The sequence below is a fragment of the Camellia sinensis genome, chromosome 1 (genome assembly GCF_055761805.1).
Source record: "Camellia sinensis isolate YWXY chromosome 1, ASM5576180v1, whole genome shotgun sequence".
Lineage (NCBI taxonomy): Eukaryota > Viridiplantae > Streptophyta > Magnoliopsida > Ericales > Theaceae > Camellia > Camellia sinensis.
Window position 1 is genome coordinate 33,572,011 of NC_138961.1, and position 19,509 is coordinate 33,591,519.

General features: G+C 41.2%; 1 protein-coding gene across 1 annotated transcript; it reads left to right on the plus strand.

The window, feature by feature from the left end:
* Positions 1-10,285: 10,285 nt before the first annotated feature.
* Positions 10,286-19,091, plus strand: LOC114305563 (guanylyl cyclase 1). Its single transcript, XM_028250674.2, has 10 exons — positions 10,286-10,407; positions 11,433-11,736; positions 11,957-12,081; positions 12,727-12,838; positions 13,753-13,827; positions 16,300-16,388; positions 16,717-16,778; positions 17,345-17,417; positions 17,928-18,003; positions 18,788-19,091. Exons 2-10 carry the CDS (start codon positions 11,569-11,571, stop codon positions 18,860-18,862), a joined length of 855 nt encoding a protein of 284 aa, XP_028106475.1. The 5' UTR covers positions 10,286-10,407; positions 11,433-11,568; the 3' UTR covers positions 18,863-19,091.
* Positions 19,092-19,509: the final 418 nt, after the last annotated feature.

The following is a 19,509-nucleotide window of genomic DNA, read 5'->3' on the forward strand; positions in this document are numbered from 1 at the left end:
ATGCAGCGCATCAATGAGCACATCCGAGTCGAGGATGATGCGTCAGCATCTACCGTGAAGGCAACTCCGGTAACAACAGACAAGAAAACAGCAGGCAAAGTGCACGCAGTTGGGCAAGAGTCCAGCCGCTCAAGTGACCGAGCAGAGGAATCGGACCGTGGCTCGAATCGCAAAAATTAGGGTAAAGGACGTCAGAAGAACCGGGATGACTACCCCCGAGATGACGTAGCGGAGGCAAACAGAAGGTTGAAGGCAAGGACTGGTATAACCACGGTCTTTAAGATTCCAATCTATCGCATACTTAGTGAAATCCGAGACGAGGAGTATGTCCGGTTTCCTGCTAAGTTGGGCGATGGACAAAAGGGCTACAATCCGCGGTATGGTTGCATATTTCATCGGGAGTGAGGCCACCGGACTGAGGATTGTTTGCCTTTGAGGCAACACCTGGAAGAGCTAGTCGCGGCCGGACACCTAGATCTTTACATTGATGGGGGTGCTAAGGCAAATCAGGTTCCGGTTGATCCGCGGGGACCGGATGACCGAGATGTACCTCCTCAAGGGGTTGTGAATGTCATCCACGGCATAGTGGAACCGGCGCGTGTTTGCGAGCTCCGTGGTATGATCAAGAAGGCAGAGCACATGAGGGAAGTTTTGTCAGTTTAGCCTGCACTCAAGAGGGAGAAGACGGAAGCGAAAGATGTGATCAGTTTCTCCTCAAGGGACTTGGAGCGCATTCAGACACCGCACAATGACGCCTTAGTAGTTACACTCCGCGTCAAAGATTTTGAAGTCAAACGGATCTTGATCGATCAGGGAAGCTCGGTCGAGATCATGTACTACGACGCTTTCAAACAGCTCAAGCTCCGAGATACGGATCTGGCCCCGGCAAAATCGCCATTGGTTGGTTTCAACTCACAACCAGAGTGGCCTTTGGGAAAGATTATCCTGCCGGTCAAAGCGGGATCCGTGGTCAAACAGGTGGAGTTCTGGGTGTTACAGGTGCCATCTACTTACAATTTGATCCTGGGAAGGGGGTGGCTTCACGCTATGCAAGCCGTGGCATCGACTTTTCACCAAGTAATGAGATTCCCCTCGGCTATGGGGGCAATCGAGGAGATTTGGGGCGATCAAGTCATGTCAAAGAAGTGCTTCGTGGCAGTCAACGGGAGCCGGGCTGCCAAAGGATTTGTTCAAATGATTGAGGGACCGGAGGACCAGGGTGTCTTGGATGATGTGGGCACCAAGGCCGAGGACAAAGCTGTCGAGGAATTGGTGGAGGTGCGAATTGATACAGAGCAGTCGAACAAGTTCTTCTTGCTCGGCTCAAGCCATACAGCCACAGAACGGACCGAGATGGTTGAATTTTTGATGGCCAACATCGAAGTTTTTGCATGGTCGCCTTACGACATGCCCGGCCTCGATCCAAGTTTTATTTGCCATCATCTCAATGTCTTCCCCGGAGCCAAACCAGTCATCCAGCGAACAAGGAGATCGGCGCTGCATCACGCCGAGGTAGTTACGGAGGAAGTCAAGAATTTACTGGAAGCACGAGCAATTCAAGAAGTGCACTATCCTCGGTGGATCTCAAATACAGTGGTGGTACCGAAGAAGAATGGGAAGTGGCGGGTTTGCGTTGATTATAAGACCGTTAACCGAGCTTGTCCGAAAGATAGCTTTCCTTTGCCTAGAATTGACCAGCTTGTGGATTTGACGGCTGGACATAATAGGCTAAGTTTCTTGGATGCCTACCGCGGCTATCATCAGATTGCCATGCATGGCCCCGACCGAGAAATCACCTCATTTACTGCACCAAGGGGACTCTTTTGCTACCGAGTCATGCCTTTTGGTTTAAAGAACGCCGGGGCAACTATTCAGAGGATGGTGACCAAGATGTTTGCTCCTTTGCTGGGCCGGACAATGGAAACTTACATTAATGATATGGTGGTTAAAAGCTGGCATCAGGCAGATCATTTGTCCAACTTGGCCGAGATGTTCCGCATTCTCAAAAAGCACAAGCTACGCCTGAATGCGTCTAAGTGTGCCTTCGGCGTGGGATCCGGGAAATTTTTGGGATTCCTAGTCACGAACCGAGGTATCGAGGCAGACCCTACACAAATCCAAGCCGTGCAAGAGTTAAAACAGCCTAGCTCGGCGAAAGACGTACAGCATCTGGCCGGAATGGCCGCCGCGCATAATCGATTTATATGCCGGTCATCAGATCGCTGCCGCCCTTTCTTCCAGTCCTTAAAATCAAAGTTCTCCTGGGATGAAGAGTGTGACCGAGCTTTGGCCGAGCTCAAGGAGTATCTATCTTCAGCGCCACTGTTGGTCACACCGGAGCTTGGAGAAGAACTCTATCTTTATTTGGCCGTATTGCATGCAGTCAGTGCGGTGCTTGTCCGGGCTGAAGGAATCAAGCACCTCCCCATCTTTTATGTCAGCAAAACTTTGCTACCGGCAGAGTCAAGATACTTGCCATTGGAGAAGCTTGCTTTGGCATTAATGATGGCTTCAAGAAAGTTGGCGCACTATTTCCATGCACATACCGTCATCGTCTTGACCGAGTTCCCCCTCAAAGTGTTATTCGAGCGGGCAGACTTCTCCGGTCGGATTCTTAAGTGGGCGGTCGAGTTGGGACAGTTTGATATGAAGTTCCAGCCGCGCACTGCCATCAAAGCCCAGACTTTGGCCGACTTCATCACCGAATTCTCACCTGGAACTCATCCGGTATGCCCAGTCGATATTACCACGGCAGATGATGAGGTGCACGCAAGACCACCTGAGATACAACCAGTTGGTGGAGGTAGCGACGCGGAGTTTGCGCGCACCACTGAAGCACCCTCAGTTTGTACGGTTTTACCACCCGGTAATGCGATGACGGAGTTGAATATCACCGACCAACCTGCTCTGTCTGATCCCGCATCACCAAGGGGGGCAGAAATGGAACCACACAGCTCAGAACCTGCGGTCGGCATAATACCGCAACCTGGTGATTCGCCTACGGACTTGAGCATTGCAGATCAACTTGTTGAGTCCGGTGCCGAATCATCAAGGGTGACTGAATTGGAACCAATCAACACAGAACTTGAAACCGAACAGCCGAGCAGTCGTGACCCCATCAACCTTCAAGCCTCTCAGGACCCCTCAGAATGCTGGAAGCTCTTCGTGGGGAAAATGTGGAAACTTTTTGTTGATGGAGCCTCGAACCGTCACGGCGCCGGGCTAGGTATAGTTTTGATATCACCAGACGGGTTGACAATTGAACACTCTATCACCCTTGGCTTCCCAGCATTCAACAATGAGGCCAAGTACGAGGCGCTTTTGGCCGGTCTCAAGAGCGCGCTTCAGATGCAGGTGTCAGAGTTAATGGTTTACAGTGATTCCCAGCTTGTGGTTAACCAAGTTTCTGGGGTCTACCCGGCAAAGGATGACAGAATGATAAAGTACCAAGCTTTGGTCAAGGACCACATCAAGTGATTCCAGGCGATCAGGGTCCAATAGATCGGCCGAGAAGAAAATGACCGGGCAGATGAGCTGGCTAGCCTGGCCCGACCGCTTATTTCCCAACCTTCTTTTGATTGAATTCCTACCGAGACCCAGTATTGAAGAAACCGGGCAGACGGAAGTATTCTGCGCCGAGCTAGGTCCTTCCTGAATGGACCCTATCATCGTTTTTCTCAAAGAACGGACTCTTCCAACCGACAAGAAGGAAGCACACAAAGTGCGTGTAAAGTCAGAGTGGTTTTGGCTCTCTCCTTCAAGCGTTTTGTACAAAAAGTCTTTCACTGGTCCTTATCTGAAGTGTGTGCACCCGAGTAGCGTGGAAACCTTCCTGTATGAAATTCACGAAGGCATCTATGGCAGTCACATTGGGGGCAGGTCCTTGGCCTACCGAGCTATTTCACAAGGCTATTGGTGGTCGTGAATGCAAGCCGACGCCCAGAAATATGTTTGCAAGTGTGAAAAGTGCCAGAAGTTTGCACATCAAATCCACCAGCCGGCCAGAGAACTTCTTCGCCTCACCAGCCCTTGGCCTTTTGCAATGTGGGGGTTAGATATAGTGGGACCGCTCCCAACAGCACCAAGCAACCACAAATTCTTCATCACGGCAACGGACTATTTCACCAAGTGGGTTGAAGCTGAGCCTTTGGCAACAATTAAGGAGAAAGACGTGAAACGGTTTGTCTGGCAGAATGTGGTAACACGGTTCGGCGTCCCCAAAATTTTGATCTCTGATAACGGCACCCAGTTTGACGGTCGCCTATTCAGAGGGTTTTGTACAGATTTCAAGATTGAATTCTACAACTCCACATCGGCTTACCCACAATCCAACGGTCAAGCCGAGGCATCGAACAAGACCATTCTTGACGGGCTGAAGAAACGGCTGGAGAAGGTGAAGGGAAAGTGGGCTGAGGAACTCTCCAGCGTCCTCTGAGCATACTGTACAACCCCTCGGAGGTCGACTGGGGAAACTCCATTTGCTTTGGCTTATGGCATGGAGGCGGTCAGTCCATTGGAAGTTGGCATGCCCACTCTTAGAAGTGAAAGTTTTGAGCCCGAGTTAAACACCGAGGCCATTGCTCTGGAATTAGATCTGGTGGAAGAGCGCCGGGAAAAGGCTCTTATCCATGTGGCCGCCTACCAGCAAGAGCTCTCCCAGAAGTACAACAAGACGGTGCACCCTAGACCGTTCAAGGTGGGTGATTGGGTCTTGAGGAAAGTTATGGGCAATACCCTGGTGCTAGGAGAAGGCAAGCTAAGTGCAAATTGGGAAGGACCCTACAAGGTAACCGGTCTGGCGGGCAAGGGGGCATACCACTTGGAGGATTTGGATGGTAGAGCAATCCCGCGGCCATGGAATGCGGCCAATCTCAAACTGTACTATTTCTAGCTTTTGTTGTCTTTTTGGGCAAAGGAATTTTTTGCCTTACACTTCAGAATGTAATTCTTTTTGTCAATATATAGAAGTGTTTTCTTTGCCTTGGCATTTTGATTGATTGCTTTGAATACTTGAGATTCCAACCGAGATGAGTTACTCCGGTTGAAGGAGTCGATGGTTTGTTTGACTCAGAGATTCCAACTGAGATGAGTTACTCCGGTTGAAGGAGTTGATGGTTTGTTCGACTCAGAGATTCCAACCGAGATGAGTTACTCCGGTTGAAGGAGTTGATGGTTTGTTCAACTCAGAGATTCCAACCGAGATGAGTTACTCCGGTTGAAGGAGTTGATGGTTTCAACTCAAGGATTCCAACCGAGATAAGTTACTCCGGTTGAAGGAGTTAATGGTTTGTTCGACTCAGAGATTCCAACCGAGATGCCCTACTCCGGTTGAGGGAGTTGATGTTTTGTTCAATTCTATCAGAATTAAAACCGAGATGGTGTATTCCAGTTATACAAGATGTTTTGTTCAGTTCAGGCATGCTCAACCATGATGGTTTAGTCCGGTTGAAAGAATTAGTGATTTGTTCAACTTTGTTGTTCCCACCGACTTGATGAAATTAAAGCTTTTCATTGATAGAAAGTTAATACAAAAGGAGGAGCAAAGAGCCCAGTTACATGTGCAAAGCAAAAAAAAAAAAACAATAGAAAAAAAGAAAACTAAGCTAAGGGGGAGAGATTGGTGAATTCATCATTCGGAGTTGTCTCCAAGTTTACTGCGGGAGATCGGTCTTAACACCGGGCTCAGTTCGGTCGGGCTGCTCCTGTTCTGGTTGCTCCTCTCCGTCAGTATCTTCCCCGGCCTCTTCCTTTTCAAGCCCTTCCTCGGCCTCAGCCTGCAATGCACTGAAGACGTCATTGGCATATGGAACGAGGTAGGCCGGCAGGGAAGCAGGCGGCGGGGTGGCAAAGACGTCAGTATCAGGACCCTGACCGAGATGCTCGCAGGCAGACTTCCAACCCGCTTTGAAATAGATGTCTTGGGTAGCGAAGACCTGCTTCTTGTAGCTTTCCTCGGTTTCTAGGAAGCCGACGTTGTTTGCATCTCGGCAGTCCTTCTTCCTTGACTTTTTCAGAGCGTCCAGCTCGGCCTGGAGCTCATCACGCTTCTTTTCGGCCTCGTCAAGCTGACCGTGAAACCTGTTGTTGTCAGCATTGGCGATTTGGAGAGATGCTTTTGCCCGGCCAAGCTCGACTTGGAGGCTCTGGACTTGGCTGGCTGTGTCATTTGCCTTTTGCCGAAGTTTGTGGATGTGTTCCATTACCAGATGCTGCTTTTGGATAGCCTGTAAGGAACGAATTTGATTAGTGAAGGAACCGGGCAAACACTTGTAAAATTTCAGTAAAAGTTGGATCCTTACCCTGGTCATGGATTTCACTGTTGATTTCACCAACCGGGTGTTAGGGACGTGATCGCTGCCAACCACGTCACTTGGCAACAAGAGAGCTTTTGAGAGGTCAAAGGCCAACAAGTGCTCCTTATTGCCCTTGACAGAAGCATTTGTCGGGATATCTTGGCCCCAGTGCTTGAGCTGCGACAGCCATAGTGGAATGGGATCAGCAGTGTTGGTGGGCTGCTCGGTTGTTAGCTCGGCAACCAGCTCGGCAGTTGGATCTACGCGAGGTCTTTTGCCTGCCCGGCGGGGTTGGCTGGATTGCCCGGCAGCTGGAGATGCCAGGACAACCACAGGGCTGCTGGATTGACCAGCAGCATGAAACGGGAGAGTAATGCTTGGTATTTCAGCGGATGTGGCTGTGAGGAGATTCTTGATGCGGCTTCTTTTAGCCATCTCTTGTTCCTCGGTCAGCCGGATTAGCGAAACGTCTGGCAGATTTGGGTCTGGAGGAGGAGTTGGAGCGCGGAGAAAGTCTGTAAGTTTACTCCGACGTGGAGCTGAGTATCTGTAGGTTGGAGTGTAACCGAGCAGCTCGTTGCAATCTCAGTGGCGATAGCGGAGCACGGTCCGAATTGCCTCTATGTTGGGAAATTGGTAGTTGGCTTGCAAGGCTTGGATTGCTGCAAAAGAAACAAGAAAACTGGTTAATTATAGAATAAAGAAGGTAGGCTGACCGAGCAAGTTTGAGTGGCTTACATGAGGAACCGAAGTTCTTGCTTATAAACCAGCCCGGTACGTCGGCTGTTTCGTAATTGCCCGACACCCAGAAAAAATCATCGTCGTGCAAGTCTTTATCCGGAGTGCTGGTTACAATTTTCTCCTTGCCCGGTCTGATTTTTAAATAATAGGCTAGGTCGTCACCGATGTGACCCATCGTGTATTGCCTTAATATCTCGGCTAAACCTAAGTTGGTGCCTAGCCGGTTGTTCAGTTCATGGACGCCGTTGATAATTCGGTAAGTGTTGGTGGACACTTGTGTGGGTGCCAGCCCGGTGCGGTGGAAGAACTCGGTGATAAGTGGGTTGAGTGGGAAGCGGAGCCCTCCTTCGATGATAGATAGCACGGTGAAGGGGCATTGTTCTGATCTGCCCCAAGGCGTTGTTTGCTCTTCTACAAGCTCAAGGTGGACGTCGGCCGGGATGCCGTAATCCTCCCTGAACACGGACAAGGCAGCCGGAGTATCTACGAGGAAGCGGAATTTCCCCATTTACGACCGGCTAAATTAGCTCGGCTGTGGTTTGGCACTGTCAGGTGATTTGTGGCTGCTCAGTCTTTGGGAGCCTCAGGAATGGTCAGTGGTCCCCTTCGACTCTGCAGGAAAAGGAGGGCAAGTGTAAGAGGAAGCGCGGTTGCGCAAAGTAAGCTTGACTTTAGCTCGGTCGTCTAGAGTGCCAAACCACCTCGGTCGTAGAGGCTAACCAAGGAGCTCGGCCGCCCAAGCAGACCAGATTTTAGCCCGGTTGAGCGGCCAAGACCTTAGTTATCCCGGTTCTTGCTATGGTTAAGTCTAACAGGTTATTTGCTCGGTCGGGATGGTTTTTTGGATCAAACGAAGACCTGGAGCCCGGTCCGCCCCAGTTCTTCGAAGTTCATCAGTGAAAATGAAGAACACCATGAACAGTGGGAGGTTTGGGACGATTTCTATGGCCTATGTCCTAAGAACTACGTTTTATTGCCCTATTGTGTGAAATATCAAGGAAAATAACAATAACAAGAGTTGGAGGGCTTACCAATATGGAGCAGTAGCTGCTTCTTCTTTGAGCGCGAGTTCAGGAATGGCAGAGGAGAGGCAAGAGCTCTGGGTTACTTGGAATGGTAGTGAGTCAGTAAGAGCTCAAGGAAGATGAGGGGGGGAATGTTTATAGAGGAGACGAGACCGCCCAAATTCAAATTCTGGCAAGACGACGGGTTGGCTGCTCGAGAACCAATGGCAGCCTGCCACATGTCCCCATTTATGACGACGTCAGAACTGAAGAGACAGGTTGAAGAGTTGAGTCAACCGAGCTACTTTTGAAGAAGAGGGCGTCAACCGAGGAGTATAACCGGGCAAGTTTGCAGGCAGGAATGTCAACTAGCCCGGTCGCCATTTCGCATTCTGAGGACCGAGGAAGTGTTGTCCCGGTCGAGATAAGTAATCCCAGTCACGCTTTTGCGGACGGAATTAAGGAGCAATTGAGAGGGAGATTTATGATATGAGATTGGGCCGTGACGTTAGCCGGACAGATTTGGGCTGAGGTGTTGGGCTCCAAGATCAGGCCGTGATATTGCTCGGTAATGGCAAAGCCCACGTGGAACCGAGTTATCTGATCTCGGTTCCGCGAAAGCCGGACAGGTGGAGGAACAGTCTAGATGAGGCTCCCCGGCTCACGCGTTGTAAGGTTGTAATGCACGCACCTTAACCTGGTAGGAAGGTCTGTGCTTGGAGCTTGGCCAAGAAGGTCTTTGGCTGACCGGAGTTACCAATCTCCGCTCAGCTTCGCCGGAATACAGTTGAGCACGGCTGGAATTAACCCCGGTAGTAGGAAACTACGACATCAACTGCACTTGGGCATGTTCAGTATGGCCGTTGATAGCCGAGATAGTGGGCTGGCAGTTGGGTTAGGTGATGTATAGCAAGATTTGTGCTGACAGATGGGATAACAGAGCCACGTGTCGAGAGACCAATGAGAGTAGATTTGGGGCGCAGAAGGGTATATAAGCATGTCTGCGCCCCCCATACGCGATACAGAAACACTTTGTAAGGAAATTCTTACACTCAAACACTCCTCTCTCTCTCTCTCTCTCTCTCTCTATCCTAAGGTGTGTGCTAACTTGATCGTCGGAGGGTTTTTCCGGCCACACACCGCCGGGTAGCTCACCGTTATTTGCTCGCAGGTGACCGGATAGAAGCGGAGCTTGGAAGAAAGAAGTGCGGGTTTGCCTGAATATTTGCTCCCCGTACATCTATCAAAATTTTAAATCACTTAATGGGACAAATTAATCAATTTTCCAAAATTATTGATTTTTAATTTACAAAATAGATTCAAAAAAACTATTGACTGATTTATTTATTTAATAACAAAAATATTTCATAATCTCCCCCTCCTAATCTCTCTCACAAATTTTCAAAAAAAAAAAAAATTAAAACTTGCATTCATTTTCTCTTCTCCAAAAAATCAAATAATATTTTCTATTAAAGTTGTAGATATATACCTATATTTTATATATTATATTATAACATAACAAATAAAACTAAAAAACTAAAAAAAAAAAACTTTAAAGTTTATCTAAATAAACTTTAAATCAATAAAACTCACATGTCTATCACATATCTAACTTACATCATAACTTATCTAAATAATAATAATCAAAAACAAATGGAAATCACAGATAAATTAAATTTAAAAAAAAAAAGATACCCACAACTCCATCTTAAATAAATTGAAAAAAAATACCCGAATAGAAACCACACAAAAATAAAAATAAAAATAAAAAGATATATTTATCTATCTATCTATCTATCTATCTATATCTATACTATATATTAAGCAAAATTGAGTTTTTAACCCCCAAGACCATGGGAGTTTCAATATCCTAATCTAAATTTTTTAAATTTTTTATTTTTTTTTAAAAAACTCAGCATTTATTGATTTGGTCAAAATCTCCTGATCAGTATTTATTAATTTTTTTCAATCCACATATCTTTCCACATGGCTGCAATTATTGGTTTGGTTAAAATCTCTTGATCAACATTTAAAATCCCCTTATACAAATAATTATAAATACAATTCGTGTATAGTTACTGCAATACCCTTTTCAACTTGTCTCATATATTATGATTAGTGATAAGAAAAAAATCTTAAAAAATATAATTTATATATTAAAAAAAATTTAAAACAAATAAAAATATCTATAATTACCCGTGTATAGCACGGGGATAGGCTAGTATATATATATATATATATATATATATAAAAGCTTTTCCTCTTTTGTACAGCCGAAAAAAAGGAAAAAAAGGAAGGCCCAAAAAGACCGAGCGAGCGACTTGGCTTCTCCGACAAACCCCTGTTTTTCTCTGCCGTCGAACCCAAAGGTTTTACCTTTTCGCCTATTTCTCATCAATTTAATGCCATGTAATGTCGTACAATCATGTATTTATATAGATTTGGTTTTCTCTACATCTGTAAAGGTTCAGATTCTGACGAATTTTATAGTTTATTACTATCTTAATTGTTGATCTGGTTAATCAATTTGGTCATTCGAACTCGATCGCATACTCTATTGAAAAAATGTTGGATCATGCTTTAATTCTTCTTTTTGTTAATTTATTTTTGATTATGTACTGCTTTAATTTTATTTAATTCAGTTATTTTTGTGTTATGGTAAGAGGATATCCAATTCTTACTCTTTCTTTTTGATCAAAATTTGAGTGGAAATTTGGTTAGAAGCTTCATATGGGGGTATGGAATGGAACACTCCAATTCTTACTCTCTTCTTTTCTTTTTTTCTTTTTTTTTTATCATCAAATATTTTTGAAAAATTCTAAACTTATACTATAAAAGCCTGTTTTAACCATTTTTAATTCGAATAATTTTTGTTTTGGTGAAAATTTTGCCTCTTTCTTGATTTGGTACAAGTTTGATGAAATGATTGGAGCTCACTTTTAGCTCTTTATTCATTAAATTTGGATTTAATGAAAGAATTGGTGAAGGATCGGAGATGCTCTAGTAAGCATCACTGCATTGATCACCAATAGTATGAATCTAGTCACACAAATTCAATCTGTACATGAAAGTCTAATTTCGATTGAGGGGTAGGTTAAAATGTGAGTCTGTGAAAGTTATGTTTTTTCGGCAAGTCCCATGTAAGTTATGTTGTGATGTACATAATATAATATATGATCCAACCAAACTTTACCTAGAATCTTTGGCTTCCCCACTTGTCTTTCTTGTGGTGGTTGAGTGCCTGGTTTATTTGAATTGTCTTATTATACTGAATGAGTTGGTTGCCTAATGTATTTGGTTTGGTCTAGTTATATTGTTTTTATAAGTGTGAAATTACTATTTTGTCATCCCAGTTTCTTATTGTTTGTGACATTGTATGTCTGAACCACACCAGGTACAACAAATGGCACTCCATAAATAATTTTCGACAAGAAGAAGACAAGGCCTGCTGCACATGTTATTGCTCAGAGAAGAGCTTTGTGTCTGAATTTTAGTGCCCTAGAAAAATACATTGGTTAGTTTGGTTGCTGATGTGGCCTTTGTATATTATTCTTAATAAATTTTTGAAAACGGAAGAAGAAAATGGTCGAGGACCAGATGGGGATCACTCGACTGCAGTTGAAGCCTATTCATTTGAACGGTCATTGATTAATGATAAATACAATGATGCAGTCCTGCCTCACTCACACTTCATTGAAGTAAGTCCATATGATTCCAATCAATCCTTTTTATTTGATATGTGGCACTGCGTGTTTTAAGTTTGCAAAAGACCATTGTGGAATGATCTACAAAATCAAATGCATGTAGGTAAAACATATATATGCTGGTAGAAGGAATTCTTAGTTTGATTACTTCTTTTCTTTTCCTTTTTTTTTTCTTTTTTTCTTTAAATTGATCAGGGCATGTTTTTGCTTACAGGTACCACTCATAAACCAGCAATGCACATGGGATTGTGGTCTTGCTTGCGTTTTGATGGTTTTGAGAACCCTTGGCATTGGTAACTGCGATATTCAGGAACTGGGGGAACTCTGCAACACAACTAGGTGCCTTCTTTTTCAGAAATCTAGGATTTTATCTTTTTCCGATATTGCTTGTTATACAGTTTCAGTTAAATTGCTCTAAATAGGAACATTGAATGGAAGTTCTGTTGTTCTGTTAATATAGAATCTATTCCGCTTATTAAATATGAATAATATGCATAACAACATAAATATATAATGATATTATGCATTGTGTCTGCAGTCGCCATGTTCATTTTTTAGGATTTACCATGTGTTTGCATACGGTGGTGTATCCATGTTGCTGTCCATGTCTATGTTACATAGATCAACACAGTTTTTTTTTGGAAGCTAGGAAATCTCAATCATTAGAGTCAATGCAAATTTAGCATGCCAACAATGAAGTTGAAGCTCAAAGATTCATCATTTTCTGTTTGCCAACACTTGAAAATTTTTGGTGTATAAATAACATGCAAAGACCAGTCTCCTTGATTTCTTTGAATTTCCATCCATAACTATTTTGTGACTAGGAATGGTTGTTGATCATGATATGGATGTTGTTCTATTTATATTATGAAAGGCTGCATCTTGGTATAAGAGATTATGTCATTCATGTGAATCTATTGCTTCATATTAATGTGAATGTGAATCTTTTCTGATAATCTTATTTTGATGACATGTTGTTTGCAGCATTTGGACTGTTGATTTGGCTTACTTGCTGCAGAATTTCTCTGTTCATTTTTCTTACTTCACAGTAACTTTAGGAGCAAACCCAAATTTTTCTGTGGAGACATTTTACAAGGTGATGCCCTGTCCCATAAATGGTTATCGTTTCCATCAATTACCTATTTGTCTTGTGTGGTTTCTTGTCAGAGGCTGCACATAATTTTCGTATTACTTTGTTGATGTTCGTCTGTTTATTGGAATTTTAGTTATATGTTTTCCATTATGTATGATGTGGAACATGCAGTCTTTAAAGATTATCATCTGAATGCTGTTTTTAGGCAGTGGTGCTCACCTAATAATATACAAGTTTCATCATTCTAGTTTATATCATGTTGAGTCTATATCACATTACGAGTCTATATTGGTCATTACTGATGATGGGAGATATATGGTTATATTATATATGTTTTGGTGTTGAGAAAACTTTGAAGATTTCGTGCATGCTTGATTTGGTGCCTAATGTTGTGTCCTCCTGTTTGGAAGTGGCCTCCTCCCCTGATGATAATAGGTAGTTTCTATTTATGAGGACATTCTGAAATATATGTATATATATTGTCACTGTGCTTGACATGCTTGTTTTCTTTCAAATTCTCCATGTTGAATATAATGTAATGGTACATGCATCTCTCAGCAACTGTGTTGTATGTTAATCATCTTGTCATGTTCAGTCAAACCAGTAGCTGAATAGTAAATTGTACGATTTAGATTTGTTTGAAAATCTGCGTTAAGTATATCCTGAAGGGAAATAAAATATGAAAATTAGAAGGAAGAAGAAAATATTGTTTAATAAAGACTCTGAATTCTGAATGGCACAGACTTTTTGTACTGGTCCAGAAGTTGGCAATGAGGTTTTTATTGAGTAGGGTTGCCTTTGCTGAGTGTATTTGGACTTTTGGACTTTGCTGTGATGCATGTTGTTCTTTTGCTTGATGTATTTTTTAGCTTCTTGTGACCTATGGTTACAACACTCATGGATATTGGGTTCTGCAGGAGCAATTGCCTAATGACCTAGTGAGAGTAGATATGCTATTTCAAAAAGCACTGGAAGGTGGAATGAATATACAGGTACAATCTATTATTCGATGGAGGGTGGAGAGTTTTTATGTTTATCTATAGGAATTCCATTAAATAATGTTATTATAATAACAAGGGAGGTTTTTGCCTATATCATTTTGTATAAGGTGCAACCCTTAGTGCCGCAGTTAAAGAACTTTGCTTATCAAAAATATCATTTGAGGGTGAAGAGCTTAGATGATTGTCTGTAGGATTCCGTTAAATAATGCTTTTATAATAACAAAGGGTTTTTGTCTATATCTTTTTGTATACAGGTGGTGCCGTAATTATAGAACTTTGCTTATAAAAAAAAAATCATAATAACAAGGGATGTTATATTACAATTGTGGCTTTGGTTAATTCTTTTGTTGAGTGCTACTTTTGAGGTTTTGCAGTTACAATAATTAAATTGGTTTCACAATCTTAGAATTATAGTTTCTCTAAATCACTCAATATTTGTGATAGCCTTATTGCTTCTAGATGTAAAATATTTTCCTCTCCCCTCCTTTTCTCCCAAATTATCTCCAGGCTCAGTGGTAGCTCTGACTCAATGGGCATATTGCATGTGGGGTAAATCTGTGAGCATCTTTGATGAACTTATTTTGATTCAAAAAGTAAAATTTTGACTTTTTCACTTAAAACAAAGGAAAGGGAAAACAGAAATTCATGGCTATGTCCCTAGAAGCAAGCAAACTCAACCTCTATTCTTTAATATATAATCAGTAGACGGTATTTGTTTTCTTGACAAATTTACTTGTCAAAAGAAAAATTATTGTGAAATGAAAGTAAGTACTTGAGTTGAGAGTTTTTTTTTTAATTGGCACAGGGTGTCTGGATCAAAACACAACTAATCCTTGGGGGTGCACAGGCCCTTGGCAAAGAGTTTTCCACAAGTGCACCATAGTTAATTCAAGAGTTTTTTCCCAATTCGATGGTCCCAAGGAATTGTTTCGATCCCTAAACCTTGGATGGAGCACACCCTCAAGACACAAGGCATATTGCCACCAGGCAAACCCCTTGGGTTTATACTTGAGTTGAAAGTTAATTGTTTGATAATAGATAGTTCACTTTCAAGTCAAGCCTTACATATGAAATTCATAGAGTACTTTCTATTTCTAATAATCCTGCCATCAAGGGGGCAATCATGCTCTAATTCGCATATTCTCCACAAATTCTGAACCGAACTCTATTTGAACCTGTCATTGGCCGCCAAGTGCAAAACTTTCTGTAAGAGAGATGATACACACACCCCAATAGAATCTAGCATAGCATAAAAGATGTAAAGTTGTCTTCTACAAGAATTGAAACAGTGACCAAAATATTATCCAGCAACCTGCAAATTATGAAAATCAAACCAAAACTCATCTTTTCCATATGAAAAACCTAGAAATTCTCTTCTATCTCTTAAAAACCCTAACCCTAGAAATCTGTTCCTACCCACAAACCATCACAATACCTGTTGTAGACATCCCTGGGCCCTAGTTTTTTAATTTGTTTTACATCAGTCTTACTTATCAAAACAAACAAATAAATAAGAGTAAATCTATATTTTGGTTTTTGTTTTTAATAACTAAAATGGGCACAAAAAAATGTAAAAAAAGGGGCAATACTTTTGGGAGATTAAAATCTATCATCAAAATAAATTGCTCTTACTGCCAAGCTGCTTAGTCACTAATTTTTTTTTTTATTTTTTTGTTAATAAATCAAGCTGCTTGGTCACTATTAATAAATGCGTACACAGATAACATTCCTATATTAATCCAATAAATATTAGCCACTATTACAATCAATTAAAGCATGAAAATTTTAAAAAATGCTTGACACTATGTATTAACTATAACATATACAAAAGTGCATGTGTATATATGTATGAACACGAATGCTCTTGCTCCCACTCTACTTTTGTATCCGCTTCACGAAGTAGTTACTTATGCAATGATTATTAGGTCTTAAGAGGGTTAAATACTACTGATTTATGTCTAAGGGAGGCCATATGGATGATTGACCACTTGACTTGTCAGGTGCATGATCCCCAAGCTGGTCATTTAGCTTTCTCACTATGGTTATTGAGCCATACATGGGTTTATAAGTAACAGAAGTTTAATTTTTGAAGAAACTTTTTGTTGTCTTAGAGCACCACAGGGAGAGAGGAAAAGAGATAGAACTCTCTTTGTAAGCTATGAAGTTCTCTTTTCTGCGTCAAAGTATTAGATTATTCTTGTCAATTGTTAAGCTGCTTTATGTTGTAGTGTCATGAATCAAATCTTCATGTATCAAATCTTGATGGCTGCTCCTGACAATTAAATCATGCCTAATCTTTTTTCCCTTCTACATTCCTGCAAAGAGGGAGGAGAACACATTAATTTGTTGATAGCCTGCAAATCTTGGTGGTGGTTAAATTCCTATAGCTGAATTAAATGTTCTTATCCATGTGTTAGTTTTGTAGTCTATTTAAGCAAGAAAATGAACCTCCTGTTTTTACAGTGCAGGTCAATTAGTGGAGAAGAAATCTCTCTCTTGATCTTGTCAGGAAAATATATTGCAATTGCTTTAGTTGACCAGTATAAATTAAGGTATAGTTGTGATATCATTCTTCCCTTGTGCTCAGGTACTCTGTCTTTCAGTTGTGAAAACTCTCTCTCCTTCTGTGTGGTAGAAAAGGAAGTAGCATAAAGCAATTCTCTTTAACATGTATTTATTGTAACGCACTATGGTGACCTTCTGGACTTTTTTTACACCCTTTAAACATTTTGGTTTATGCTATTGTATTGGGTGGGTTATAGCTAAATGCTTCAATTCTATTTTCAAAATAATGAAATCTTTGTTTAGATGCCATTATGTGAAATTTAAGTGATGCTCCTCTTTTCTTTTTTTTTGGTTTTCAACTCCTTTTTTATGCAGTCAGTCTTGGCTGGAGGATGCTTGGGTTTCTGGCTTCTATAGTGGCAGCTCAGGCTACACTGGTGGGTACTGATGCTTTTACCTCTCATGTTTATGCACTTGAAAATTGGCATTGTACCTTTGTATGTCAAAAAGAACTGTGTATCATTCTCTCACTTATTGCTGTACCATTTGCCCTGGATCAGACGAAGGGTCATCTCCTTTTCATCAAACACAAGATGAAAAATCTGACAAAATAAATTGCTCACTTTGAACAACATATTGATTGGATTTCCAAGTTGATGTAGATTGTTATTGTGACTTGTATATATATATAGTTGGTGGAATGTTGAAATTCGAGAACTTCGTTATTGTTTATGAACTACAAATAACTCATTTTGGAGCAGTTGGAGTTGTAGGAGAAGAAGGGGCAGATGAATGTGTGGGTTTAACTGTTTCTGATTTAATGAAGTAACTGTTGAACATGATCTTGTGTTTGTCTCATTTTTTCTCCTCCAAATTATTTATTTCTAGTCCTCTCACTGCCACTAATACTATCTCATATTTGAGTTCATGGCCAGTAACCCCATATATTCATTGTGCATGCCACATCTGTATCTGTTACTAACTGGACTATAATCTTCTGTAGGTCACTATGTTGTAATATGTGGCTATGATGCTCTGACAGATGAGTTTGAGATTAGAGATCCAGCGAGCTCTGGGTACATCACTTGTTTTCCCTCTCCTTTAAACATCACTATCCACAAACATTGGAAAAAACAAAAAACAGAGCTGCCTCTTTTTTTTAGTTCTTTTTTTTTTTTTTTTTTTTTTGGTCATAAGAAGATAATTAACACCTGCATCATCTAATGTTTGAAGCATGTTGATTAAGTAAAAGAGTTGTGGAATCCTTTAGTGAATGCTTCTCAATGTGTGTTAGTTAATTTGAGAAAATACAGTGAAAAGGTTGGAAACTAGTCTTTTTCTTCCCCAGGATGTGTGTCTACACGTGCATGCACATTTAAATTTGAAATGTTTTGGGTCCATTTGAAGAAATCTAGTAAGCGTGAAGCTTTGTGCGAAATCTCATTAAAAGAGGCATCTTAACCAGAAGTTCACTATGTTGTGAAACTTCACCATTCCATAATGCACTGAGTTTTACAATTTGTGCAAATCTTTGCTTGAGCAATTAGTTTTGTTTATTGTAGATTCCACTTTGGATGATTGTGCAGGAAACATGAGAAGGTCACATCAAAGCGCCTAGAAGAAGCTCGCAAATCCTTTGGAACTGATGAAGATCTTCTCTTGGTAAATTAATACATCTTCATAAATTATTCACTCTAGAGGGTATGTCTTAAAGGATGGGATCTTCCTTTTATGGTCTCATATTGTTTGAAATGTCTTGCTGGCTATATTTTTGTTATCGTGCATTGAAGGAATGGGGGCTATATTCATTTGAAAAGTTATAAAGGATGATACTGCAGATTTTCACTTTCCAGAATTCAGTGTGGCTGCCTGGAAAAGGATAAAAGGCATGAAAAATGAAGTAGCTATTCTCATGTTAAATACTTTGACATTTGTCGTGCCATCTTGTTAAGCGCTACGGGCCATGTTATTTGATGAAAAATGATAGTTGGGTAGTGTGGATCCTGATAAGTACTAGACACTAACCACTTGACTCCGAATTTGGAGCAAAGGTATTTTGGTATTTCCGCACTTGTGACTTGTTGCCCTGTTTTAATAACCTATGTTAGGAGATCGTTGTGAGGAATTGTTACACCTAACCAAGATCAGTGAAAGATGAAACACAAATAAGAATAAAAACAAGAATCTAATCAAGCACACAAGAACACAAATTTACGTGGACTCCAAACTAGGGCCACGTCCACGGCTATTGGGTCTTTGTTTCTATTCTTCTTTTTTCTTCCCCTACTTTTTATATGTATTTGTTTTCTTTGAAAGTACCGGAAGGAGGAGTGTCTTAAAAAATTAAAAAAAGCACCAACAAGAGAATGTTGTTTTAGTGAAAATGAAAATTGGCAGCAGTAGCTGTACAAATGATTGCATTTCCCATTTTGGATTGTCCATGCAGATATCTTTGGAGAAGGGAGAGAATCAGAACACCCATTCGGTACAGCTCTCTTCGCTCATCACTTTTGATAGATGACATTCTTGTATTTTATTTACTCGTTCATCCATTCATTACATATATATATATATATATCATTATTTGTCGATGTATAATTTGCGCCTGTAGCCAATTTTAGTGTGAACTTATAGGATAATAATCCCTGTATTTAGGTGTCCATGTATGTCTTAGTTCAAATTATTCAACTTAAATATTGTTGTAATAATTATATTGTATACATGTAAGCGAGTATGCAATTGTTTCTTCAGTAGGAAGGCTGCACTATCAAACCAATTTGGAAGCTGGTCTGCTCCACATTGATTAAATTTGAGATTGATCCCTTTTCTTCTTTTCTCCTTTGGTTGGATTGGTGTCCCTTCGTCGCGTGATTGAGCATTTTTAAACTTGTATGTTTGATCTGCTAATCTGCATTTTATGTTGGTCGCTTTATATTTTTATCATTATAATCGAAAGAGGCAGCTATTGGACCAAAACTTCAGAGTCTACCTAAGATCAAACTTTTTCCAAATGATACTGTGATTTCGCTAATTATAGGCTTTGTTAGGTAATGCATTATTATCAATTATTATTGTTGGGTTGGTACAAAACCAATGACTTAAGGATTTTGTACCCACATAAAATAAAATAAAATAAAATAAAAAAATCACAAGGCAAAGGAGCTGCGA

What these genes read in the sequence shown, in the direction of transcription:
- LOC114305563 (XM_028250674.2), top strand. Translation starts at nt 11,569, where the DNA reads ATGTGGCCTTTGTATATTATTCTTAATAAATTTTTGAAAACGGAAGAA. An exon ending in GAACTCTGCAACACAACTAG is followed by an intron (nt 12,082 to 12,726) that starts GTGCCTTCTTTT and finishes TGTTGTTTGCAG; the next exon opens with CATTTGGACTGTTGATTTGG. An exon ending in GTTGACCAGTATAAATTAAG is followed by an intron (nt 16,389 to 16,716) that starts GTATAGTTGTGA and finishes TTTTTTATGCAG; the next exon opens with TCAGTCTTGGCTGGAGGATG.